Genomic DNA, 27,088 nt, shown 5'->3' on the forward strand with positions numbered 1-27,088 from the left:
GTTAGTGTCGAAAGAAATTAACGTGCTGGTGGGCTTGTGTTTTTCTCTGAGGCAGATATTGATGAATGTACAGAGGGAATCATTGAGTGCCACCAACACTCCCGCTGCGTTAACCTGCCAGGGTGGTACCACTGTGAGTGCAGAAGCGGTTTCCATGACGATGGGACCTATTCACTGTCCGGGGAGTCCTGTATTGGTAAGCAGCTTTCAGCCATGCCCTCCATCCATCAGGCCCCTTGCAGGAGGGGCAGCCGGCTTTGGTACTCTGTTCAGCTCCTGGTGTTCAACTATGATCCCTCCCTGGTTAAAGTCATCAGTTGTCAAATTTCCTCCCTCCACCACTCAGGGATTAGGCCAGGGATTATGCAGTGTGGGGTTTTAGAATTTTCACACATGAATGGGGCAGTCGGAGGACAAAGCTGGGTCTGTATGCTAAGGCGCTGAGTTCTTTCCAAGGGATATCATGGTGGCTTGCTGGAAGCTTGAACTCTTTGAGACACAGCTGTGAGAGAGAAGGAAATGTTGCTGGACTTCAAAAGTTTAGTTGAAATCACAGCTTTTGTACTACAAAGGTCACTGCACCTCTCTATGCCTTCACTTGTAAATACGGAAAGGTATGGATAATAATACACGTGCATTGTTAGGGATAAGTGGGATAACCCGTAGCTAGAGATGGTAAGCTTTGAAATGATACACAAATGTAGAGTGGCATTGACCTTATTATTGTTGCTATTACCACCGCCATCCTTACAAGGTCCCCTTTAATCACTGATCTGCTTGTGGTTCTATTAAATGCTAAATGGAAGTTAACAGATGGAGTTCTTCACCATCAAGACCTTAGAACTTTCATGAAATCCAAACAGCTGATCAAAAGTGGAATTGTTTCTGTGAGAACCTTGGCCAGTTGAGTTATTTCAAGTCACATGGGCTCAGCTAAATTCTTAGCAGTGACTTGGACAGACCCAGAGGGATGCATTCTGACCGCAGGTCTCTAGAGCTCAGACTGCTGAATGAGAATTCGTCGTCTCTGTTCACTGCATTTCTTCTTTTAGAGGTTGCTACAGACATCCATTTAGTGGTTTTTCTAACTTCTCCCCTGAGATTACGTTAAAGCAAAGATGAATTAGGGACCAATGGGCAACAGCATGAATTATCCACCCCAGTTCTGACATTACTGTTGAGGAGCCCGCTGTGTAGTTGTTGAAGTCATGGGCCCTTGAGCCAGTTTGCCGGCAGCCAAGTTCCAACTCTGCCATTTCTAAGTAGGTTACCTGGGGCCAGGTATTATCTGGCCGTACCTCCATTATCTCATCTGTAAGATGGAAATGTTCAGAGCTAGTTCATATGAGTGTTGTGAGAACTAATTGTATCTGTTAAATGTTCAATAAATGTTAGTTATTATGATATTAAGTGGTCCTGCATATTCAACACTCTGCCCCCTACTTTATACACATTTTTTAAAATCATTAATGCAACCTCAGCAAGAGGTTTGCATTTATCCTGGGCCTTCATATGCTTGCTTTACATACAGCTCAGAACTCCCCTGTGTGTGCAGCTCAGTGTAAATAGATGCTGTGTGACTAGGACTAGATCAAACAGCTCGTGTCTCACCAGGCCTCCAGGAAGCAGTCTTTGATGTCTCCGTGAGAGTCATCACTCCTGTCCTCCGCTAACTCAGGAGCTTTTTCTGGTGTATGTTTCTGTGGCTCCACTTACTGTGCCACCATACAATTGATGGGCTCTCCGACTAGACGGTGAGCACGACATAGGCTTTCTTCTCTGTCTCTCCAGGGGTACCCTTTGGTGGCTGCTGTTTAGTAAAGGAAAAAAATCAACCACTTCATGTGCCCAATAAAGACGCACAGTCACAGAAAAGATGACACCCACCCACATAGCTGTTTTCCTACAAGAGGAGACTCAAGCCTGGTTCAAGGGTGACTCTATATCCCAGATCCCAGGGACAGCCTCAGTGTATACCTGTCATTCTGATATAATTATCAGTTATATCAATTAGTGCCCTGTCTCTCTCCTAAATGTCTGGGATAGGATGACAGATGTCATGGTCCCCTCACCTGCTGATTTCTCTCTGTCGGGCTAAGTGGTGGGCCTGGTGGGGTGGGTGCAGCTGAAGCCCGTTCACTCCCTGAGGAGGCGTTTTGTCCATCGGGGAACTGACCGCCCTTCTGCACGGGAACATCTCAGCTAACTGGATTCCTTCGCAGGGGAACAGAGTTTTCAGTTGGGTAATTGTGGATCTGAATTCCCGTTTATTCCCACACCTATAGAAATGTCTTTGTAAGTGAGTCGCAATAAGAACAGACATATGAGCACCATTTAGTCTTTGGTAGTTCGGGGTACTCTGTTGGCTCGGAATTATTTCTCAGCGAAAGAGATGTATACATCAGCTCCTGTCACTTTTCTGTTTCAACCTTGGATTGCTTTCCCATTGAATGTAAGGTAAATTGCTAACTTCTTCGCGTGGACTTCAAGGCTAACTCTTGGACTCGTGCCCTATATATTTAGCCTTTTTGATTTTCTCACTCCTTGAACATAACAGTGAACTCACCCAGTTTCAGGGCCTTTGCTGTTCTCTGTGTCTGGAACACTCGACTCCTGTCTTATCGTATGACTTCATTCTTTTTTATGTAATTCTCAGCAGCAAAGCCTCTTTTTCAAGGAGCTCCTCCCAGGCCATTCTGTCTGAAGCAGTCCTTCCCCAGTCCCCTCATTATGCTCAGGTCACTCACTCCCTTCTACATCTTCTATAGCATTTGCTGTTTTCAAGTTCACCATGCACTCACATGTATGTAAAAGTCTTCTGCCACAAACACACAGATTCCCTGAAGCACGGGCCTCGTCTGTTTTTCACCACTGCACCTCCAGCCCTGGAACAATGTAGGCACATAGTAGGCATTTGATGAGCAAATGATTGACGGAATAGACCATCAAAACCATATCAGGCCAGGTTCATTTCCTATTTAGGTCTGACGTAATTCATTCTGTAGAGTGTGGTGCCTAACACAAGGTGTTAAATATCACAACATCATGTGTCTTAATTCAGAAAGAATATTTATTGAGAATAACCCTTGCATCAGCACGGTATTAATTAAGCCTTATGGCGATATAGGTGTGAAGGGGGTAAGATCCCATTCTTGAGAGATTTGTGACCAGATATGTTCTGAATCATAAGAGCACTTCTTTTTTTCCTTCTCTTTTATTGTTGTTCAAGTACAATTGTCTCCATTTTCACCCCATCACATCCCCCATCCCACCCATCCCCGCCTCCCACCCTCGAACCCACCCCCTTTGGCTAAAAATATGGAACGCTTCACGAATTTGGGTGTCATCCTTGCACAGGGGCCATGCTAATCTTCTCTGTATCGTTCCAATTTTAGTCTATACGCTGCTGAAGCGAGCACATAAGAACACATCTTAATGACACCAAAAATTAGCACATCAGAATAAGCCCTAATGCTTACATTAAAAAAAAACAGCTTCTAAAACAATCTTTAAAAGTACTTTTCAAGTGTTTTAGCCACATGTACTCAGCTATGCGTTTTCCCCAGGTAATAGCAGAGGTGGCGTGTGTTTGCAACCGGAAAGTGGCGTGGGAGGTGTTCAGGAGAAAAACCGCACGTCACGCTCTGCGCCGTGTCTTGTCAGACGCAGACGATCCCACCTGCCGTGTTGACTTCAGTTACTGTAAACTTCAAGTGTTATTGACATCCCACAGAACAGTTCTTGTGCACAATCTACCACTTCATCACCAAAAATGTTTAAGATTTGCCTGTTGTTAAGATCATATTATTGGACAAATGACTAGACTTAGCTATTATTGAGGCTGACAGAGTCGCCATTCTTCAGTTTAGCAGAGCATTCCCCGCCCCCCCACGACCCGTGTGTGCACATGTCTCTCTCTCATTTTTTAGTGTATCTTTATAATTCCGAGAAAAGGAGTCAAACAGAAATTAGCCGAGTGGCATGGCAGAAGAGGATGACAGCGGTCTGCTTGTCCTATAGGCTACAGGGCACTGTGTTTGCATGCAGTGGTGGTGGGGATCAATGATTCTTATTTTGTTTTTTACATTTTATCTTTTTTAATTTTTTATTTATTAGGGTGACATTGGTTGGTAAAATAGAGATTTCAGGTGTGCAGTTCTGTGATGCTTCATCTGTACATCGTGGTGTGTGGTCACCGCCCCAAGTCAAGTCTCCTCTGTCACCATTTATGTCTCCCTGTGCCCTCATCTACCACCTCGCCTCCCTTTCCCACCGGTAATCACCATGCTGTTGTCTGAGTCTGTGAGGACGTTTTTCGTTTGTTTGTCATCTTAATCCCAGTGATTCTTATTTTAACAGAAGTTGTGAGCAATTGCCTTTTTATCTTGGCACAATTATCTGGGTCATTAAGAAATGAAAACTGAGATATAATTAACAGTGGCATGTATTACAAGCAGGATTTTACATATGCTAAAAATAAGATTGGAACTCCCTTGGGTGCCAGTCTGTCACCATATCCAACTTGCGCATGCGTGTGAATGTTTCTCCTCGGCTCCCTCTCGTACTCTGCACGGTCCGCCAAGCCTACTCACATACCTCTTTCCCTCTGTCCAAACCCCGTGCTCCCTTTTCTCTACTCCTTTCCGAGGATGCTTTTTTTCTGACCATCCCTCTATCCCCATTTCCACTTGTCAAAATCCTCATGAGGCCCTTCTCCCTAAGCCAGTGATTCTCAAATATGCTTTACAGTGGAGTCACCTGAGGAGCTTCCCGAAAACACCTACAAGGGGACATCACATCCCAGAGATTTGGATTCAGTTGGTCTGCTTGGGACTTACTGAGGTTATTTTTTTTTAAGTCTCCAAGTGATTAGAAAGAATATTCAGCTAACACAGAGAATCACTGTCACAGATTTTTCTCTAATCATGGAAAGCACCTCCCTCTTATATGTCCTCCCAGTTACATATTTGTCCCACTTTTATGGAACTTACCAGGTCAGGCTTGTCCTTTTCGTCAGTTTCTTATCGCCTAGGAGACAGTTGAGGTCTTTTGCTATCCTTTATGCACTTGTATTGAATTAAATTATATTGCTCATACATTTTTTTGTAGCAAACATGATTTTCAAATCCCAATAACCTCCGTTTTATTGATCAAAAGCTATTCTCCGGGAATGCAGCGCCTCTTGGCCTCGCAGCACTGCCTCCTCCACAGAGCTTGGTTCCCAGACTCTGGAGCCTGCCCCCTGGCCATTGGGACTGGCCCAGTGGAGATTTTCTTGTCCAAGCGTGCTGCTGCCGCTGCCATCAACGTGCAAGGCCACATAGGACAGCGAGGAAAGGTTGCTTTGGAGTCTCTTGGGAAGGAGATTTCAGTTTTAACTGGTCCGTGTGCTGGGCCTGATTGAAATGTCCTGGAGATGATTTGATTCTATTGTCCCTGCCCGATGCCTGGCTCTCACAGGAGTGGGGGTGAAAATGGCTGGACCCTGGAGGTGCTCCCTGTGCAAAACCTCCCTGCGGGGTGGGGGTGAGGAAGCCTGAGCAGGTAGCACTGAGATGTAGTGGCAAGGCAGGCGCTAAGTCCACGAAGGCCTGGATTCAAATCCCAACTCAGCCACTTTCTAACTGAGCAGCATTTGGTAAGGTATTTAACCTCTCTAAGCCTTTGTGTCCTTAGCATACAATACGTGCTTATTAAAATAATACATGCTGGTGGATTTTTTCCTAATATAAGTATTCTTTATGCAAGTATCCTGGCGAGTAGCAGGTCCTGATAGTCAATATTTAACCTCCCTTCCCCTCATATTCCTCCCCTGTCAAATGAAGACAGAAACAGTAATGCCAATAAGAGCCGACATTGAGAGTTTACTTTGTGCCAGGCGCTGCTCTAAGCAACTTACAAAAGCACCAGCCTCCAAAGTTGCTACACAGTAACCATGAGCGTTATATAAAATAACACGGATAAGGCAGATTCAGCGCTTGTGTTCTGAGTGTTCAACCGAGTCAGCCAGCACCACTGACTGAGCACTCACGCCACGTGGCTGGCGTCGTGCCAGGGAATGCCGTGAAATGTCTGCTTGAGTTCCCATACCTCGCCTAGGAAGGAAGCCTCTGCTACCACCGTTTTAAAGATGAGGAAATGTCCCAAAGATTAAGATAACTTGTCCAAAATTCCACAGCCCATAAATGGCACACAGAGGCCATAATTCAGGGGTGTCTGCTCTCGAAGCTTCTGCTTTTAGTATGTTAACACGGTAATACTTATCAGATGAGAGTAAGATCCGTGATGAGCCTGTGGGTAAAGAAGACGTTCCGTGGAGCAGCTGGAGGTCAGTGAGACAAGGCAAGGAGAGAATGAGAGAAAATGCGTGCGGCCCACATGGAGAGGCATCGCGGGATTTCGTGTGGACCAAGAGCATCGGGGATCTATGTCATCCACTGAGCTCAGGACCAGTGTTGTGGGGCTGGGACAGGAGGTCAAGGTGGCAGGTTCTTGACAGTTGATCTGATATCACCTTAGCCATGATGGTGGTATCACCTGCCTATTATTCACTGATCATCACCTTCTCTGCAATTCTGGTGATAAGAATCCAGAGTAAAAAAAAGGCCAGTGGTCGTGAACATGCAGTTGCAGATGTTAAATCAGGTGAGAACCGGGTCCCCTCAGACCCTCGGGAAGCTTTCTGCTCCCCTTCAAGTCCAGCCATATGTACAGAAGCCTGCAGGTGATCAGCATATGGGATAACTGGGGACATTCCGGAACATCCAGGGGAAGGTAAATGTTCCTCCTCGGCTTCGGTGACAAACGCTTCACAAAATGCTGTTGGAATGGAGTTCGATGCACTAAACTTGGGTGTGAACCCACGGCTCTTTGTCCATTCTCCGCCTCTCTGGGCTGACACAGAACAGGGCTACGTGCTGTTTGCCACTTACACTTTGGAACTAAAACCAGACATTTTGAGGAATTATTCTAACAGCATGTCAAACTAATTATAAAGTGCATCCCATAAGCCGCCCTCGGCCTTGTTTAGGAGATTTNTCACAAAATGCTGTTGGAATGGAGTTCGATGCACTAAACTTGGGTGTGAACCCACAGCTCTTTGTCCATCCTCCGCCTCTCTGGGCTGACACAGAACAGGGCTACGTGCTGTTTGCCACTTACACTTTGGAACTAAAACCAGACATTTTGAGGAATTATTCTAACAGCATGTCAAACTAATTATAAAGTGCATCCCATAAGCCGCCCTTGGCCTTGTTTAGGAGATTTTCAATGGCAACTTCCCTGTTGCTCCAACACCTTCCTAGCGGTAGTCGTCATTAGCCATGGAGCACATGAAACAACTTCGGACTATGAAGTAGTGCTTCGTGTATGCAGAGCCAGTGGGTGGCAGTTCTAGTCCAGGTAAAGAGAGCACGGGTGATAAAGAAGAGAAGGAAATTTGGGATGCTATGAAAACAAAACTCTGCAAAAGTATCGTGGTGTTGTTTTATGTGTTTGATCCATAAAAATAAATCTGCTATGGTCTTAGTACTAATCTAGATGGTACAGAAGATGCAAATAATTTATTCTTTAGAGAGTCTAAAACGCCAAACTGGAGACAAAATCAACATATGTGAACCAAACAATGGCATTCTGGTCTGATTGTAATTAACTATAAAACTGTCAACTTTGTAAAATCTGTAGGTGAGTAGGGAAGAGTGTGATCAGAGATATCCCATCATTGTACAAGACTGCATGGGCATGATTAGACCTAAGGATGGGCAGGTTTAGGTGTATTATAGGTATACAAATAAATATTAATAATAGCTAACATCAACAGCTTACTTCATATTCTAGGCACACTTCTAAGAACTTTGCACTTCTTAACTCATTTTATCCTCAAAACAAGTCCATCAGATGGGAATTGTTATATAATCTCTGCTTAGTGGACAAAAGAAAAAAGAAAAAAAAAGTTGAGGCATGAAGATGTTTAATATTTTGTGCATGGTCATACAGTTAATGCCTGGGCAATTTCTTCTTCCAGAAAATGTCATCCCTTTCTAAGAACTATGTTCATGTTTAAGATTTTTGAGATATTAAGTGACAAAAACATTGCCTTCTTTATTGCCTGCTAAGGACTTGCTGTACAAGTGCTAATATAATAGCCACATTTTTATGTGTTAAATGTCAGCTGTGTGCCACTTAACCTTCAGAAACGCCTTGTGCAACAGGAAGCTCATGAGGGGAAGCCCGTCAAGCTTCAAGGCAACGTGCAAAAGCACCCATGTGTTTCCTGTTCCCACAGTGTCTTCAGTCATTTGTTTATTAATTGGAGATAACTTATGAAAGGATTAAATTAAGGTGTAAGTAGTGATGACGATTCAGCGAGTTGCCTCATTTTCTACCTCATCGTGTTCTTATAGATACACCCTGCTATACAATGCATGATTTCTTCATTTAGTTTCCTTTGCACGTGTGTATGAGGGAGCTAAAACTTTGCTCCGTGCCAGTGTATTCTGGGGGCCACACATAACTGAACAGAAGGTAGACATCCAGGACAATGGCCATCGAGTAGGTCCCCTGAATGCATCACCATGCTCCAAGCTAAAAGGTGGCCTCCAGGTGATGGGGACTTCTAGTATTGCTACGTGATGCTGTCCAGTCAACACCATGGGGATCAAAAGCTAATGAGTGGAAAAGACAGGCACACCTGACAAGCAGGTGAGGAAGCCGGCTCACCTCTGCTCCCAGCTGGAGCCTGAGTGGCTGACTGTCCTCTGTCCCCAGCTGCACTGAACTGAGAAGCACAGCTCAGCTCTACAGACCACGTAGTTTTGCCTGGAGTCTGCTTTCCGCTTGGCATAAAGAAATGCAACAATAGAGTGGTTTTGACTAGTTGAAGCCTTTTCTTTTTCCTACAGTTGGCCTCAGCGGTTAAAACCCAGCTGGGGCAATGACTCCAACAGAGCGTTTATCAAACTTGGGGTCTTAGGAGGCTAATGCTGGGGTGTTTTTAACCTATGGGTCTTACTAGGAAATATATTTGGGAAATTCTAAATGAATAGAATTTCACTGGTTTAGTAACTGCTGGGCTTTTCAGAGCCTTGACTAAGCATCATTAGTGCCCCAAATGTCACTGGCTCTTCCCTCCCAGGCATCTTGCGGATTTGGTACTCTACGGTATATAATGACTTGAAAACTGAAGAATGAATATAGCCTACTCCAAAAATGTCTAGAAAACCTTCTTTATTCAGTATCATTGAATAATGAGCTGTTCAAAAGAGGTTTTATTTCGGTTCTGCAATGGAAATGTGTTGAGCACACTGCTTGTCTTTTACAGACCAGCCATTTTTACACAATTATTTAATTTTAGTGGAAGGCAATCATTCACATATGGCTTTTTGTCTATTGCTTTCTTTTTTGTTGTAATCACTATAAAAGGCAAGTCACTCATCACTGCCATACTGTATTGAGTGATTGTTCTCTAAAGGCTTCTTAGGTATGAAGAGCTGTTTTGTCTCTCAGCCAAATGGTGTCACTCCTTAGGCTTGTGACAGAGGTAGTTCTCCTTTGAATAGATATTTTGTCTCCTTTTCATTTCGCCAGCCTACCCTCTAACTTTTAAATAATATCTTGATGATTGCTTTCCTGTCCACTGGGGTAAATGAAGATTTGGAGATGTGATGTCTCAGACCACAGAGCTCAAAAGCAGTGATTAGAAGCCAGTTGCTTATTTAGATTCTAGGGATGGAGAGGATGGAAAGAGGAGGCACGCCGGTCTCCAGAGGTGTGCAGATGCTCCGTGACAACTTTGTTTTGCGTGAATAGGCCCAGTGGGAGTTCTGAGGAAAGGAAGCAAGTGGAGATGGGCGCTGTGCAGAAGGTTTTGTGGGAGGCGTGGAGCGCACGCTGACTGGTGAACACCGACTGGTACAGGAGGACTAACACTGGTGGGTGCACAGGATAAGATGGACATTTTTCCCTAAAAGGAGCTTCGCGATGTGGTTACGGTTTCCTTTAAGGCCTTCTTTTCACTATGAACTTGGCTTTTGGGGCAAGATCAAGCAACAATAGAGGCACTTTGATTTTTTATTTTTTTTTACTTTCTTCCTGAAAAGTTGGCAGTTCCAACCAAGCGACAGCAGAATGGGTAGGGTATTCCTAAAAATAGTTGCCTGAACATTAGTGCCTATGAGCTCAGTGTTCCATGGAGCTTAGGGCAGTGATTCTAGAAGTGAGATCCTCAGACCTGCAGCATCAGCATCAGCATCCCCTGGGAAGTTGTTAAAAATGAAAATTCTCTACCCCACCGCAGACTGACCGAATCAGCAAATCTGGGCACTGAGGCCTGAAGATCTGTTTTTTTACAAGCCCCCATGAGCTGATTCTAATGTCCACTCAGACTTGAGAGCCACTTGCTTGGGGGTATTTGAAAGCCTTTGGAGGTATCCACAAAGGCCCCGAGACTGCAGGCAAGTGTGCGTGGATGGATGCCCATGCATCTTTGTCTCAGAATGACCCTGAGCCCAACAATGTAGAAACCACTGTTGAAGTATCAGGAGCCAGACTTGGTGTTTCCAGTCACCACTCTCATCTAATTTCTCAGTGTTCTCCACACGGAGACTTACAGTTCCATCTCTGGGAAGGACCCCCTGCCTACCTTTCCTGTTTCTGAGCATCCTTGATATTGAATTTCATGTAACTGTCAGCTTCCTGCCTCCTAAAGCACAGTGCCAGCCAATGTTTCATTATAGACTTCAGGCCCCAATATCTTAGGGCCAAAGACCCCGTCTGTGCAGGGACTTAGAGATCAGCATCTACAATGCTTTGAAATGAATATCAAGTTGTTTATTTTAGTCCGAGGTCACTCATGTTGCTCTGGAATGTTTACTTGTGGATTTATGAAAGGGACATCTAACCTGTTGTACTCTGACCAAATAAAGTACTGTGAGCATAACCTCACCATTCACTTGTTCAGCAAGCCCTTCCTGAGAGGGTTTGGTCTATGCTAGTCCATGAGGGAATCTTAGACACCCAGAGAGGATGCCCTTCCAGTCTGGAATGGGAAGAGAGGAGGTGGACAGGAATTAGGGGAGAATTGAGCTGTAGAGCAACCAAATACATAAAGAAATAAAAATCAAAGACTTTAGAAAAAAGTGACTAACTCTTCTTGGGGTTGGGGCCTGGGGTGGGTGGTAATGGATGTGGAAATCTGTCACGGAAAATATATTTTCATGGGATCTGTAGGATGAGAAGGCAAAACAGGCTTGAAGGTCAGTATTTCAGGCTAGAACAGCACTCTGATTAGGCAGTCATGAAGAAAATGACTGTGTGTCCCGGGGATGGTGAGAGACTTCCGCTGTGGGAGAAGTGCCACATATATATATATGTCTGTTGCAGATGGGGGATGACAAGAAAGGAGGCCTGAAAATGGAGGTGGAGACCAGAGTATAAGGAGTCTTCGGTTCTAGGATAAGGAGTTAGAAGTTGTGAGCCCTACTTCTTAGTATCAGTGGCTAAGGTTACAATGTGGTTGTAACCTTAATTTTGTTGTGAAAACACTCTGATACTTTAAAAAATGCAACCATTCTAATGTAAAATATAATTCATATTTGAATATTAAATATACTGGATTGGCCAAAAAGTTTTAGTTTTTTCTGCACGATGGTTCTAGTAGCGCTTAGTTGTCTTTGACTTTGTTTGAAACAATTTTGCTAGGTTGTATTGTGCCAGCTGTTACATCAATGTGTATTTTTTAAAAACTTTACAAAATTGGTGAATTTTTGTGCAGCCATTTTACTATTGAAGATGAAAGAAGATATGCAACAGTTTCAGCATATTAAGCTATATTATTTCAAAAAAGGTAAAAAACTGAGATTTTTTTTGCATTTTAAAGTTATTGGTGAAAATGAGATGTATATCTTTTATTTTATGGAAAAACTACTCGGACTTTTTGGCTAACCCAATAACTTTATAAATACAGTAGTATTTCTGCCAAAATTTCAAACCCTGTTTTGCATCGATGTCATTTTCTGCAACATGTACAATTTTGTTCTCTTTTGCTCGGAATGCTTCTCCTCTGAAAAAAAGTAAGGGCATTAGAATTTACCAACTATTGGCCATGCTCAATATCAAGAAACTAGTGCGTGCTAACATTTTGTCCTGTATTTTTCATAACAACCCTTCAAGTTTGTTATAAATTTTTCTTTGCCACACAGTAAGAATTTCTCAGCAGACAAACCGTAAAATGACTTACTAAAGCCATTAGTGGGAACATATATAAGTAAAATATGAATTTTACAAGTTTCTGCCAATTTCTAGGTATATGACCTTGTTGTGGCAAGGTCATAAGGTCAACATGCCAAAAGGTCATGTGGCAAGGTCAACATGCCAAAATTGTACGTGTTGCAGAAAATGACATCGATGTAAAACAGGGTTTGAAATTTTGGCAGAAATACTACTGTATTTATAAAGTTATTGGGTTAGCCAAAAAGTCTGAGTAGTTTTTCCATAAAATAAAAGATATACATCTCATTTCCCTGCAAAAAATCTTTGAGATAATGAGATCCCGGCAGGAGCAGACCATTAGTCAGGGTTGTCTTTGAAAGGACCTAGGCAGGGAAAATAGGAAGATGCCATTGTGATGGACACAGAAATGGACAGGAGGGAATAAGCTGTGTTGCGTGACAGATGGTAAGGATTCTGTCTGCTTTGGTTAATTGTAATGTTTTTAGAGCGGGACCTTGCCTTCATTATTCTATTGTTACCTTTTACAGCTAGAGAGCATCAGTTAATATTCAGAGAACCTGAGCACCGGCGGGTGTCTTGGAGATTTACTTGGTCTTTGCCAGTTTTGCTGTATTTCTTTTCTGCAGAATCAGGAGCCTGCCATTGTGTGATGAGGTGGGACAAGCCTGACCTGTAGTCAGGGTGCCCATGCCTCATCCTGACTCAGAACCTCACTAGTTGTGTGGCCTTGGGCTTGGGCCTCGACCCCGTGGTGCCCGTTCCTGTACTTCTCATACCGGAGAGCAAGCGGCCTGCTGAAACAGGCCTCTGCATCCACAGGTGCACGCACTTGGAAGAGAAATCATACTCTACTCAGGGGGTTGAGGGAAAAAAGTGATCTATCTAAAAATCTTAACTAAATTATAGACTAGAAGGCAAAAATAATTTTTAAAGTAGAAAACATCAAACCTCAGATAAATTTCAGACTCATGGTTTCCCCTTTATATATGTCCTGGATTCTGAGACATGAGTTCACTCTTTCCTGCCAGGGAGACAAACTTGGCAGAAACGTTTGAGAAGCAATGACCACTTGCTTTCAAAGACACCTCATTTTGGGTGTCTTTTAAGCAGAGATGATGATAAAGTCCACATTCTAAATTTCTTGGAAGGACAAAGTAGATCATGAATTTGAAAGCATTTTGAAAAATCTGAAGAAAATAACATACAAAGACTGTAGTAAATATTGTTACTATACATAATGAAAAGATAGAAATCTCTGTTTCGTGAAGCTGCATTCGTCGTGACTCAATGAAAGTACGTGGGGATGGCCAGGACAGAAAATATCTGCATGTCCCTTGGGAGGACACATGAAAGGAATTCCTTATTGTTTGCGTCACCCTGTTAAAATTCAACCTACCCAGGAGCAGGAATTTTGCCTCATGATTTGCTGTGGTATCCCCAGTGCCTGGCATATCATACGTGCTCAGTAATTATTTGTGGAATTAATACAGGGACTCAGAGTAATTGTTTCTATTACTAATGAGAACACTGGCCCCTAAATGCTTCTTACTCTGAGGAGCTGAGTTGGACCACAGATGACCTGCATCAAGAACTCCGATTGTTTTTGCTCTAGCAGCCTGGGTGGTGTGGAATATAAACAAAGCCGGGCATTAAAGCAGTAAGGACAGATTTTAATCAGTGATAAACTATTGCAATAGGGAAGAGGGCCCACTGTGAATTGAATTCAACTGTGACTTGTGCAGAGGTGACTGGGCATTTTCAAAGGAGGATGAGTAACGGAGGAAGAAAGCAGGCATTGGGGGTGGGTTGAGTGGAGTCAGGGAAGTGGAAATTTACAAAAAGCAGGAAGGGGACTTAGGTCCATGTGAATCCTTCCGGTCTGGGTTTGTAACAGGCCTCCCTGGAGTTAGGCTCCCATTCCTCCTCAGAGACTGGGAGGCAGGGCCATCTTCAGGTGTTGGCTGGAACGGACAGAAGTTTCTTTGGCAGCCTGGAGCTTTCCCAGTCAGGAACCTAAGAGGGCCGCAGTCGTGGAGGTGTGGCCTTGAGCTGTCAGAAATGATGCTAGTGTTTGCTCACAAAACCGTGCTGAGGCTTTTGATGCATGGAGGGGAGTGGACAAAATCATCTGTACTTAGAGGCTGCACCTTGATAGGCCAAAGTTGAGGCCTTGTTGAGAAGGGGGCTCCGAGGAGCATGGCTAGAGTTCGCTCACGGAGAGAATCTTTGCTTCTCCTTGGAAACCGAGTCAGTTTTGCTCCTTACAGTTTTAACCTCCTTTAGGGTGAAAGAGTATTCAAAGGTCTAGAGCTGAGAGGGCTCAAGCCTCTTTCTCCTTGCTTCACCCAAAGCTTTCTAGATCTTTCCAGAGAATTTTCCTTCAAAATTGGAGGCAGCCCAATATTGGTTTTTACCAAACAGTTGATTATGAGAAGAAATATGAAGAGAGGAAGAAAACCCTAGAGAAGAAAATGTCTATGAAAAGACACCATGAGATCACATTTGGATTTAGTTATAGTTTGTTGGTCTCAGTAGATTCTGCCTCTCTTGGCAGTGGGGGTCCTAATTGTTGTCCTTCATCAACACCCTGACTCTCCTTGTACTGGGACAGTTTCTGGAAGAGGTCTGACCACTTCTTGGGAGTTAGAGACCAAAATACACACAGTGGTGAAAGGAAACAGTAAATAATAGTCCTGGAAGGTGTTTGAATTCCTGGGGGTTGTAATTTGACCCTGTTGTTGCTTAGGCTGAGACATGATTTGAGAATTGTGCCTTTGACTGTTTTTTGGCCTTTGATTTCTTGGTAGGTTGCAGGGTACTTCTGGGAGTCCATGCAATTACTGTGTGACCTCTGTGTGCCTAAAGCCTTTCCTTGTCATGGGGGAGAGAAGAAATGATTTCTCATCTGATAACTTGGTTTGAGAGAATGATTTGTCAAGACAGAGTTAGTTTTGGTTTCACCGAGGCCACATTCCCCGTGCACATTTGTCACTAAGGAAACCACGCTGCTCCCTGTGCAGCCTTCTCTCGTGGGCCCCTGCTAGCACATAGTCATTCAGAGAGACGAGAGATGTTTCAGTAGATGTGCAATGTCCCAGAAGATTGTTTCATCCTAAGAAATCTCCCAGTTGTCCTGAAGCGGGGTTCTTCCATTCATGTCTGTCCTGTTCTCCACCTGCCACCAGTCCCATGCCAGCTCCGTCCTAGGAGGGGGAAAGGTCCTCACACAAAGTTGAAAGTGGGTAAGACCCTAGAAAATATTTTATATGACTCTTATATGTTACCAAAGAGAAAACTGAGGACCCATAGGACGAGGTTCTTTCCTAAATCACAGCTCAACCAGAGTCAATTTGAAGTCATGGTTTTACATTTCTTAGTAAGTGATACACACTGTAAAATGTGGTGGGAGACACAGAGAAAAACCAGAGTATTGCTTCTGAACGGACACGAAAAATAGAAGAGTGTGTTCACAACTCAGCCAACAGGGCAACATAAGGAGATACAGTAACAAAATTGAAGTGCAGGAGGGATAATGCTTTTCAGTTGAGGGCGATATTTTATTAAGAGATTAAACAATAAAACAAATATAACAGTAGAATGTATATGGCCCAGCTTTAGGTACCGAATAATTTGTACAAACATATCTGTTCTACTTCTCTGTGATGCCGACGCAGCTATAACACAACTCATCATCCCACCTATAAGCAGGTATAAAAATGTATAAATCTAAGGTCATTGGCATCAATACTGTAGCCTCTATGCAGTAAAATTCTCCTTGGATAGCAAGTATTTTAATATGTATAGATTTTTTAATTTATTCTCTCCACTGGTCAGAACTGAATTGATTTTAAACAATTTTTATAACTACTTAAGCATGACTTGTTTGTAGCAGAAAATAAACCAACTTGATTAATTTAGAAGGCTACTATGCTTTTATTTTATTCTTGTTTTCCAACCTAGAAGAAACTGTTTAATCCACCTGCAGTAAAACACCTAAATGTATGCAGCCTATAAATAAAATGTGGGCGATGATCAAGGCAAGTCCATGGAGTGTCAGCAAACTCTATTCTTTTTATACTAGTCGCTGAGTATGAGCACCAGGTGTACCGAGTAAGGCTCGTGAGAGAGCTTGGAGTGTTAGCATTCTTCGGTTTGGCTGTCCAGTGTACTGATCAAATCTGCGAAAAGCTGTGTGAGAATTCAGAATTCAGGTGAAAATCCTCAGTAAATAGATGGGTGGGGATGGCGGCTCAGTGGATACATAATTAGAACTCAGGGCTAGTGGTGCAGATTGCAGTGCATCCTTAAGAGTTGGGACCGTTGAATTCATGAGACAAGTTAATTTCTATGAGAAAAAAATATACAGACAATGCAAACAGAAATAATAATAATAACAGCAGCTAATCATGTTTGAATAAAAACTACATGATAAGCACATACTTACTCATAAATTAGCAGACTATCGCAGGGGATATTTTTTCAACATTTTTCAAGCGATAAGACCAATGTTCAGAGACGTTCGGCAAATTTTCTGGAGTCACACAAACAATAAGTTGTAGGGACAGGACTGTGATGACTTTGACACATTCATCCCCTTTGCCGGGAGTGTTCCTGATTTTAGCTGTGAAACTCATCTGTCTCAGGGACCCTTCAGTCCCAGCCAAACTGGAACAATGGAGATCACTCACTGGCACCTGTAACTGCTGGGCTCCAAACCTCAAGTTTTTAATAGGTATGTTGTACTACTTCCACTGAGGAGAAATGAGCCAAAAAGCAGAGATGGGAGCTCAGGAAAGATTAATAACTTAAAAAATGGTAGAAGACTACATGGTCCGTATTTAAAGATCATGTCTGTATTCTTTGTCCATTTTATCCACGGTCCACAGCACTATGTATAAGACAGAGTAGATAGATGCTCAGTAAATACATGTATAAATAGTTAATTGGTTGATGGTTGGTTACTAGTGAATCAAGTAATTGATGAATGAAGAAATAAGAGCATGAATAGGGCAATATTATATCCTGGAAGGGTCAAGAAAAGAGCCACAGGCTGAAATAATAATAATATTTGTTAAGATTGCTGATTTTGAAAACTAATGGTCACGTGAACCTTCAGGACTTAGGCTTTGGAGAGGGTCACATGGAAGCTTACACCCACTTAGGAGAGGATGAGGTAGCTGCTCATCGTAGGCGCTAGGAAGTAAGACCTGAGTCCAGGAAGTAGATAGGGTAAGAGGGACCCTAAGCAAGGTGTTATCTTTTTCCTTTGCTTAAGAGAGAGTCTTCTTCACAGTTAAAGGAAAAGAGAAAGACTCACTGGAGAGTAATGAAAGTACACACGGAGCCCAAAGAGGAACACCATAGGATAGGGTTTCTTCCTGACTTTGGAAGGACTGGAAGAGTAGTAAGACTGAAGAGTTAACATGGAATGGGCATTGGAACTTCTTCCAAAGAGATACATGATAGCACCTCAAATAGATGAAGCCATAGTTCACCAATCTTTCAGTCTGTACATTTTCAGGCCAAACCTCTCCTATGTCATTGGAGCAAGATGAATTTGAATCCCTCGCTAGGCTGATAAATCTCCTCTGATGTATCCTAAGTACATTAACCCACTCTCAACAGTCTATACTCTAAACAGCACACGATATAGCCAAGTGTGGTATGGTTAGCACATGACAGCGCGTGGCTGTTGTGTCTTTTGTTCTGACCTGAAACATACTATGCAGTTTGAAATTTCATTATCCTTGCACTCTGCAAGCCCCCTCAGGCCTCAGATTTTTCCGCTTGTTTCTTTCACCTACTTTGCTGACGTGCGTAGTTTTGCCTGTAATTTTCTCTGCCGCCATGAAGGAAGAAGTGATGCCGCTTTAGCTGTGGGGGAGGCACCTGTGCTCTGTCTTGTTGATCATTAACAAGCCCCCAAGCTCTGTTCTCCTCTTCAAGCTACTAATGTCTGGTAATGATTTCCCAGTGAGAGCACTCACAGCTGGCTAGTCAAACCCCAGGTTAAAGTGCGTTTCTGACACATCACCTGTTTTGAGTTTGAAAGTAGAAGTAGATGTGTTGTGAAACTTACTCAAGAAAAAGGAAAGGGGGGATAAAGAGAAGTTCTCTCCTTTGACCTAACTGCTGCCAAACCACTGGGGGGAAAAATGTTTCTCTTGATCTCTGAAATCAACTTGTAGAAGTCCCAGCTCCTGAGGCAGGTACCGTTACAGCTGTTACACTGTTAAAAGTTCTGCAAAGCCATTTTTCTTGAAGAGTAGGGAAATAGTTTGGGGCTAGGTTGGGATTGGTTTGCTTGCTGCTGATATAAATATCCCTGAGTTGTGTTTTCTTACATACTCAAGTAACCTAAGAACCTCAAATTAAAGAACAAAGCAGATTGACGAAAGCACAATCAGACATTTTTAAAGCAAAATTGAGTACGATAATAGCTTTCAGAGACTGTGAAAATATCAATGCAAGAAAATGAGTTCTAATGTAAGCTTAGCCATGGAATTTTATTGGGGGAAAAAAAATCTCATCTGGGCATAGAGCATTTAAATAATGAATTTACAAGGAGCAACACAAGGAAATCAGAGAGAGCCATTACTTAAAATAAGAAAAAAGGACCGAGTACACTTTAATGATTATAGATTTGCGTGTGGAATACTTTGTCTGTTTTTTGTTTCATTGCCTGTCTGTTGTTGGCAGTCTGATGATGTGGGTAAGTATCCTGGGTGAATGTCTTTGTGTTTGCTCAGCAGAGAAGAACAGTTGCTCTATGTAAATAGGGTGCTGCCTCCCTTTGGCTGCCTTGGGATATGTGTAATAGATTACGTTGGTTTTGTGCAGAGCAAACAGGTCTGTATTACCAAGAATATGAATAATGTTGGCTTCCATAATTGCTAACATCTGGCTTTCCATAAATCTGTTAAATTGCATGGGAGCAGAATTAGATTTCTGTGTCATAAGTAAAGCAATTACATGGAACTCTGTAGGCAATACGGTCCTATATTAAGGTGTGAAATTGTTTCATCCTGGAGCAACAAAAGCAAATGTGAGTTTTGCACCTTGTTTTTTGTGCGCACACGAGGTGTGTTCAGCTTTATGCTCAGGTTTCTTAATTTATGAGAGGAGAAACACTGCCAGGATGTTTGCAACTTTGTGGTGCAAAATAACCAAGTGTTGACAAAGCATATTATACCTGGGCATTAATTGTCCATTTCAACATTTTAGAGCAGACCATAAAGTAAATATTCTTTTGTAGACACTGTGGATCTTTTGAAATCACTCTCCCAGACAATTTGTTTGGTGACCTGTTAATAGGCCTTCCTCTGCCCTTTTCTTCAGGTGTTTGACAAGAAACTGGGAAGGGGAGGGTGAGGGGAAGGCTGCCTTGCTATTTTGGTGTGGCACCTATGTTGCTGTGTTTATCACTTTGAAACCAGACCCAAGGATTTTTCCAGATGACACTTAACAATTAAGTGTACTCCCTGAAGGGGAGGGTTGTGGTTATGTCAGGATTATTGAACAACCCAGAGAATAAATTTTGGCAAAGTAGGTTCTATAATAGTATCAGTCTGTAAATGTTCGGAATGGAATGTAAGTAGTTTAACTACATTGAATGTCCACAATGTATTTACTATGCTGTGGTTGGCACTGAGAAGAGAAACAGGAAAATATTTAGTCCCTGCATTCAATAAGCTCACTAGTTATCTATGGAAATGGATATATTAAACATGTAACTCCCGCCCTGGCCGCCAGTGGCTCGGTTGGTTGGAGCATCATCCCAAAAGTGTGTGGCTTCGATTTCTGGCCAGGGCACATGCCTAGGTTGCAGGTTCAATCCCTGGTCGGGGCATGTATGGGATGCAACAGATCTATGTTTCTCTTTCAAATCATGTTTCTCTCTCTTTCTTTTCATCTCTCTCTCCAAAAAAATTAATAAGCATAAACTTGGTTGAGGATTTAATTTTTTAAAAAAAAAAAACGTGTAATTCCTAAGAGATGATGCAAGGAGGGCAGCGTATGTGAGATACAGAGAAAGCAGAGTGACTGTCCTGTAGACAGAGGGGTAGGGGCATGTGACTCCAATTTTGATGCATGCATGGGAGCAAAAATAGCACAGGAAGGGAAGTGATCGCCTTTTCAGTGAAGTGCCCTATATACTCTAGCCCATTTCACATATGCTGAGAAAAAGTAGAGGCAGGGGAGAGTACTCACATACTGAGAAAAGGCATGTGCGAAGTCACGGACAGGAAACAACGTGGTCTGGGTGTCACCTACTGCCTTTCAGAGGAGATGGGAAAAACAGAAGGTAACAATTGAAGTCTGAAACTGAGGTGTATATGATCTGTTAGGAGTTCGAACCTTTTATTAGAAGCACCAGAGGACGGCTGAGGGGTGGTGAGCCGAGGGGTGACGTGCGCAGGTTGGCTTTGGAACAGCACTCTTCCGTGGAAGGCGTTTCCAGCCGTGATTCTCAGCTGGCTGAACAGAGCCCCGATGTCTGGATCCCACTTTTCACCAATTAAGTCACTCTCTAGCGGTGGTGACCTGGCCACCAGGACTTTGTTCCCCCAATGTTTTTTTATTTGACCCACAATTAAAACTCACTGAATTACAGTGAGAAGTGGCTACAGTCAGGGAGATGAGAAAGGAGGCTAATGCAGTAGTCCCGGTGATATAAGTGTGACGATCTGAGCCAACACAGAATTCATAGAAATCTGAATTTCAGTTTTTTATGAGCATGTATATGATGAGTTATGAGTCCAGCTATCAATTTACTCTCTGTGCCTCCTAGACATAGAAACTCAATTATAAATGTGATGAGAGAAGTGTAAGATTGAGTATTTTAATTGTTACTTCAGCGAAAACTGGGGAGTGAGAATAATGCAGAAGTATCACATCAGTGATGTTACCCGAATAGCATTCTGTGCACCCCCCACTGCTCCCACTGCCGCTGCAGTGGGGGTTCGGAAGAGGCGGATGGAGACGATGAATCGACATCCTGCTGGGAAGTACTTAGCTAAGGAGATGAGGCTTGAACTTTGTCTCAAATATTTGCATTTATCAAATCGAGAAAGAAATATTGACTGAGTTCTTATTATGTTATCTACATTTTTATTTCCAAACGGCCATGGATTAAGTGGGCGTGGTTTTACACAGAAGAGAGCAATGAGGTTCAGAGAGGTGCGATGCTACAATCCGGGACAGAGAGCGTGATAGGTAAAGTGGCCTGTGCAGAGTAAGCACTGGAGCACATGGTCACACTCGCTTTCTGATGCGGCCCCCTGACCCCCATATTCAGTGCTACCTATATACAGTTGGGGAGACTCAGAGTGGAGAGGAAGAGGACCAAAGACATGAGAGAGGTTTGAGGCAGGAGCATGTTATGCTAAAATGGGTTGGGGATGGCATGGGCATGACCAGGGACAATGAGGAAGTAAGTGAGGCCCGATTGTAGTTCGCCTGGGATCTAAGCATCTTAGTTTGGAATTATTTCTAGTTTTCAAATGAGGAATCACTGTTCATTAACAAAATGTCTTGACTGAGGCTTCCACTGGTGGGAAAAAGACGAAAAATAAATTTTGGAATATTCTGGGGATTCCTTAACATCTACTTTGTACAACTGCTGTGAAGCCAAGTTTCATACCAATACAGTGCGTGCATTCAGACAGGAAAAATGGGTCATTTCTCTCTCAAGATTTTTAAGTCATAGGAGTTTCAAAATTTGAATGAACTTTGACTAATTATATCACTCTCAACATTTTAACCAAAAGTACTAAAGAGGATACACGTTAAGATCTTATCCTTAAAAAAATTAATTGCAGTGTCTAGAGGGTAGGTAGTTGAACGTAGATAAACCCACTGACCGTACTGAGAGATGGCATAGACCTTTTGACCTGGAGTTGGCACAGGACAGTGGGAGAACTCCGGTGCCTCCGTCAGGAGGCTCAGAGCTCGATTCTTGCTCTAACATGTCCTAGTGGCACAAGCAGTAGCAGGAAAATTAGTATTATGCTTTTGAGCATTTGATTGCTTTGAGCACTTTAGGGGGAAATGCCAATAACAGTTAATTCTCCCTAAGTTAGTCCATAATCTTTAACCAAGCGCATGCAGCCTTACACATGTTTCACGTGAAATTCAGAATGTAGAATAAGTTAATTTACACTGATCTTATTCTGACTTACCAGCAGTCATCTGCACACACTCCTGTGTCTCATCGCCTTCACAAGGACAATGTCTTACAGGTCATGGCACATTTATAGCACCTAGTGTGCAAAGAACGTTGTGCACAGCGAGCTTCTGTTAAAAATTGATTGGAGTCAGTGTTGCCACCTGAAGGATATTTGAATGGCATGACAGTAGATTCATCAGTGCAATAGAAAACTCTGATAGACAAATGACTAATGTCCTCAAATAGCATGAGATTGTCATAAATAAGAAAAACCAAGTAAACTCCTCGTGACTGGTCTTAGAACTAGAACCAAGAAGTAGAAGCTACCAGTTAACACGTTTCATTTCATTTCAAGGAAGACATTTCTAAGAGTAATCTGGTGATGGAATTGGCTGTCTTGTGAGGTAATAGATTGTTCACCAGGACTGGACACCTGTGTTTGGGTTATTATTAAGGTCACTTGAGCTTTGAACGTCTGGGAGGGCCGATTGGATTTTGGGTTTTTTTTCCATAGTTGGATATCAATGAAAAACAACAAAATATGTCTGCTTTCCATCAACAGCCACGCCACACCCTCCTGCAGCTCTGAGCTGTTTTCTTAGGTGGTGCAAGTGTTGCTGGCCACTAGGAGGGCGAGACTCAGTTAAGAAAGCATTTCCCAAGAATTCCGTGTTTCATCCTTGGCCCCAGGCTCTCCAGGCAGTTTATCTGGCTCAGGATTGCCATAGTTACCCACCTGGTCCTACTCAGTGGCTAATTAGTCACACCTTGTCTGAGAGACCCAGATCTCCATCAGCTGTATCTACACTGTTAATGGATTAGGGTGTTTATGGTCTCTGTCTGGATAGTAGAGTTCTTGAGAATGTTCTAAAGTTAATTCAGAGCTGCTACTAGATAATTTAGCAACTGCGATGCAACAGGTGCAAGTTTGAATCTCAGACCTGCCACTTACTATCTGTATGACAGGGGGCACTATTATGAACAATTCTATGAGCCTCAGCTCTGTTATTTGCAAAGTAGTGATAAGAACAGATCCTCCAACACAGAGGGGCCTTGCGGAGTCAATGAGGTAATACCTTATACCTGGCACAAGGTAAAGGCTCAATCATGTTAATTAATGCTGTTGTAAATGGTTGCTTTCTAATCACTGACTAGAATCAAAAGTTCTGTGTTTTCTATATTGTAGACATTGATGAATGTGCCTTACGAACACATACCTGCTGGAATGATTCTGCCTGTATCAACTTGGCAGGGGGCTTTGACTGCCTCTGTCCCTCTGGGCCCTCCTGCTCTGGGGACTGCCCCCATGAAGGAGGACTGAAGCGCAATGGGCAGGTGTGGACCCTGAAAGAAGACAGGTGTTCTGTCTGTTCCTGCAAGGTAAGGCTGGTGTAGTGCCGTAGAAATGGTAACGGTCCTTTCCCTTCCTTCCTCTTTTCTCTTCCTCGCCACCTCTTTCCCCCAGCTTGGTAACTCACGGATGTCCTGTAGTTCCTGAAAAGACTTCTCCTGTTCTCATCCATGCTGCCGCTAATGATGGTGCTGAGAGGCAGGCAGACCTGCTCCTAGTGAGAAGTGAGGTGTGGGTTTGGGAGGCGACTGCAGAGCACAGGGGTTGGAGGGCACAGTTAGTCCTCCCACTGAGAGGCTGCAGTGCCCTTAAGGTGGGTTGGGTGAGAGCTTTAATGATCCCTCATCCCACGCTTATGCAAACCTGCTCGTTAAAACTACTCTTTGCCTGAAATGGTCACCTGTAGGAACTTGCTCACTTTGGTGGCGACACCATCCCGAAAAGCAAGGCTCAGAGACTTACCTCTAGCGGTCAGAGACAGGCCAACCTCCATGCTGAACAAATGATAATGGTAATACAAGGTCTTCTGGTAAATGATTCCTTCTTTGTTGTTTTCAGTGCCAGGCTGTTCCTCACATTAAGATGTTCCGAAGTGAGTTTAATGCTTATGGAAATGAAATTCTGTCCTCAACCGGTTTTGCTTTATGCTTTGCAAAGTGAGCCTATCAAAGGGTTTGATTCCCTGGTGCTTTATTTCATCTTTTTTTGATCTTGCCTCTTCATTTTCCTTTGATAGTGCTTTGCTGTAGCTCTTGCGTTGTGTTGTTATGTCTTTTCCATGAGACTGTTTAATCTTGGGCTTTCTGGGCTTGGGAAGCATAAGAAATTACTTGCTTAGGAACCTTTTAGAGAGCTGGTCTCCTGAGAAATTCGGAGTGCCTCCTAGAAACAGTTCAAATGAACCTTGAGAAGCTCCAGTTCATTTACCTGCCTTCCAGTCTGTTCCACCTCCAGCCGACCTGGGGGCACCAACTTAGGAGATCTGTATTAGCCAGTCTTTAGGTTGTGACCCCATGACACCCACTTTTTCCCTAGTACATACACCTAGTTCAGCACATCCAAACGTGGGTCTCTTACCCCCATTTTCAGAGCGACTCCCACATTCCAAGCACCCTGTAATTTAAAAACAGTGTCACATTTAATATAGTTCAACTTTGAAAAATGAAGAAACCAAGTTTCTAACTTTTAGGGCGAGTAATGTGTCCTAAGTATGTTAAGATTTCAATATTTAAGCTGGGACTTGAATTCTACTTTCTTGCCCCAAATTTCATAGTTTTCTCCTCTTCCCATATAGTCTGTGAGTCCCTACAGGTGACATCTACTGATACAGTTGGTGTATGAGAAACCAGTTAACCATCAGTCGGTCCAACTTGACTGAGCTCCAGGTCTCAGTGCAGCGCTGTGTGAATGACTGCGTGAGACATTCCCCCGAGGAAGTCTTCCAGTTACTACACGCTATTTAGCCATGTGGCTCCAACTCAGAGGGGAAAAGCTTTTGAAACAAGAAAAACTCATTGCACGTTAGAATCGTTGAGAAGGGCTTATAGGAGAGGTTGGCAGTTAAGTCTCCATTCAGCAGGCAAAATGTGCAGAATTTCTTCACCGGTTCTTTTCTTGAAAATGCTGTTTTCCTAAACTTGGGAAGATGATCACAATCTGACCCCATATTGATGTGGGGCTTTCTGAATTCCCCAGGCCCTGGAATAGAAAAAAAAATTAGTTGGGTCTTGCCTAAGGTAAAACCAAAATTTCTTTTCTGTTTAGCTTTTGTTGTATGTATGCCCATGATAAAGCACGGAACTTTCAATCATTGGAATTTCCCAAAGGTTCATTAGTTAACTATGCTAACAATTGAAGCAGCCCAAGTTGACTTACTTTGCTCTCACTAGTCAAGTTTCTTTGAAGTCTTCAGAGAATGAGACTGAAGTTGCCACAGGAGGCACATGGTACTTTGAATTCTGGTTTGTTCGTGTGATGCACCTCCACCATCACCGCACCCCTTCGTGAATAAAGTACTCAGCAGGTTTCTTTACAGACATCCTGTTCTTCCAGTTGTATTTATTAGTCATTAAAAGCGTGTCTCCCAAGAGGTGGTAGAGGGTGAAGAAGGTCTTATTTTAGGAGCTGAATAAAGACCCCTAAATCAAATGCTGTAAATAATGCTCAAAAAGAATGTATTCATGACCCTCCTTGTTTGATTCCATTATTTGTAGTTGAAAGGATTGCATTCTGGTTTTTCAAATTTTTATTATATTTTCATTACAGTGGATGTATGACACTGTGTTAGATTCAAGAGTATAACATAGTTATTATTTAAACATTTATATAACTTATGAAGTGGTCATGCTGGTAAGTCTAGAACTCATCTGACACCATACATAGTGATTACAGTATTATGGGCTATATTCCCTGTGCTGTACTTTAAACCCCTGTGATTATTTTTATAACTGGCAATTTGTATTTGTATTTCTGAATTCCTTCCCCTGTTTCACCCGTTTCCCAACTGCTCTCCCATCTGGGAACCATCTGTTTTATTTTGGGGTTTACATTGTTTTTTAGATTCCATATGTAAGTAGAATTATATGTGATTCGTCTTTCTCTGTCTGATTTAGTTCACTTAGAATAATACCCTGTAGGTCCATCCAGGTTTTCATTCTTTTTTATGGCCAAGTAATATTCCATTGTATATACATACTACATCTTTTTTTATCCAGTCATCTATGGATGGGCACTTGGACTGCTTCCGTATCTTGGCTATTATAAATAATGCTTCATGGGATGTAGGGGATTCGTATCTTTTTGAATTAGTGTTTTGGATTTCTTCAAATCCTCAGAAGTGAAATTGCTAGGTCATATGGTGGTTCAGTTTTTAATATTTGAGGAACCTCCATCCTGCTTTCCACCGTGGCCGCACCAGTCTGCATTCCCACCAACAGTGCGTGAGGGTTCCCCTTTCTCCACATTCTCACTGACGCTTGTAGTTTCTTTATGTGTTGATGATATCCATTCTGACATGTCTGAGGTAATATCTCATTGTAATTTTAATTTGCATTTATTTCCCTGAAGATTAGTGACATTGAGAATCTTTTTTATTCCTATTGGCCATCTGTATAGTCTCTTTGGGGAAGTGTATTCTGGTCCTCTACTGATTTTGTAATTGGATTTTTTTTTGGGGGGGGTGCTAAGTTGCATGTGTTCCTTATATATTTTGGATCTAAACCCCTTACTGGATATATTATTGGCAAATATCTTCTTCCATTCAGTAGGTTGTTTTCTTGGTCTTGTTGATGGTTTCCTTTATTGTGCAAAATTTTCTAGTTTCATGTAGTCACATTTGTTTA

The 27,088-nt window shown here is 42.7% G+C and overlaps 1 protein-coding gene and 1 non-coding gene across 4 annotated transcripts in view; one reads left to right on the forward strand and one right to left on the reverse strand.

The window, feature by feature from the left end:
* NELL1 (neural EGFL like 1) overlaps positions 1–27,088 on the forward strand; it is a 729,607-nt gene that overhangs the window by 680,936 nt on the left and 21,583 nt on the right. For 2 of the 3 annotated variants that reach the window (XM_037040389.1, XM_037040387.1), the window contains 2 exons: positions 56–196; positions 23,583–23,776. In XM_037040389.1, the coding sequence (XP_036896284.1) occupies positions 56–196; positions 23,583–23,776 (335 nt within the window). The remainder of the gene's footprint in view (positions 1–55; positions 197–23,582; positions 23,777–27,088) is intronic. The other variant, XM_037040388.1, reaches the window with a different exon arrangement.
* LOC118983225 (U6 spliceosomal RNA) lies at positions 3,313–3,415 on the reverse strand. The gene has a single exon (XR_005065665.1). It is a non-coding gene; the product is annotated as a U6 spliceosomal RNA (small nuclear RNA).

The sequence above is a fragment of the Sturnira hondurensis genome, unplaced genomic scaffold (assembly GCF_014824575.4).
Source record: "Sturnira hondurensis isolate 20B ecotype Veracruz unplaced genomic scaffold, ASM1482457v3 Scaffold0002638, whole genome shotgun sequence".
Lineage (NCBI taxonomy): Eukaryota > Metazoa > Chordata > Mammalia > Chiroptera > Phyllostomidae > Sturnira > Sturnira hondurensis.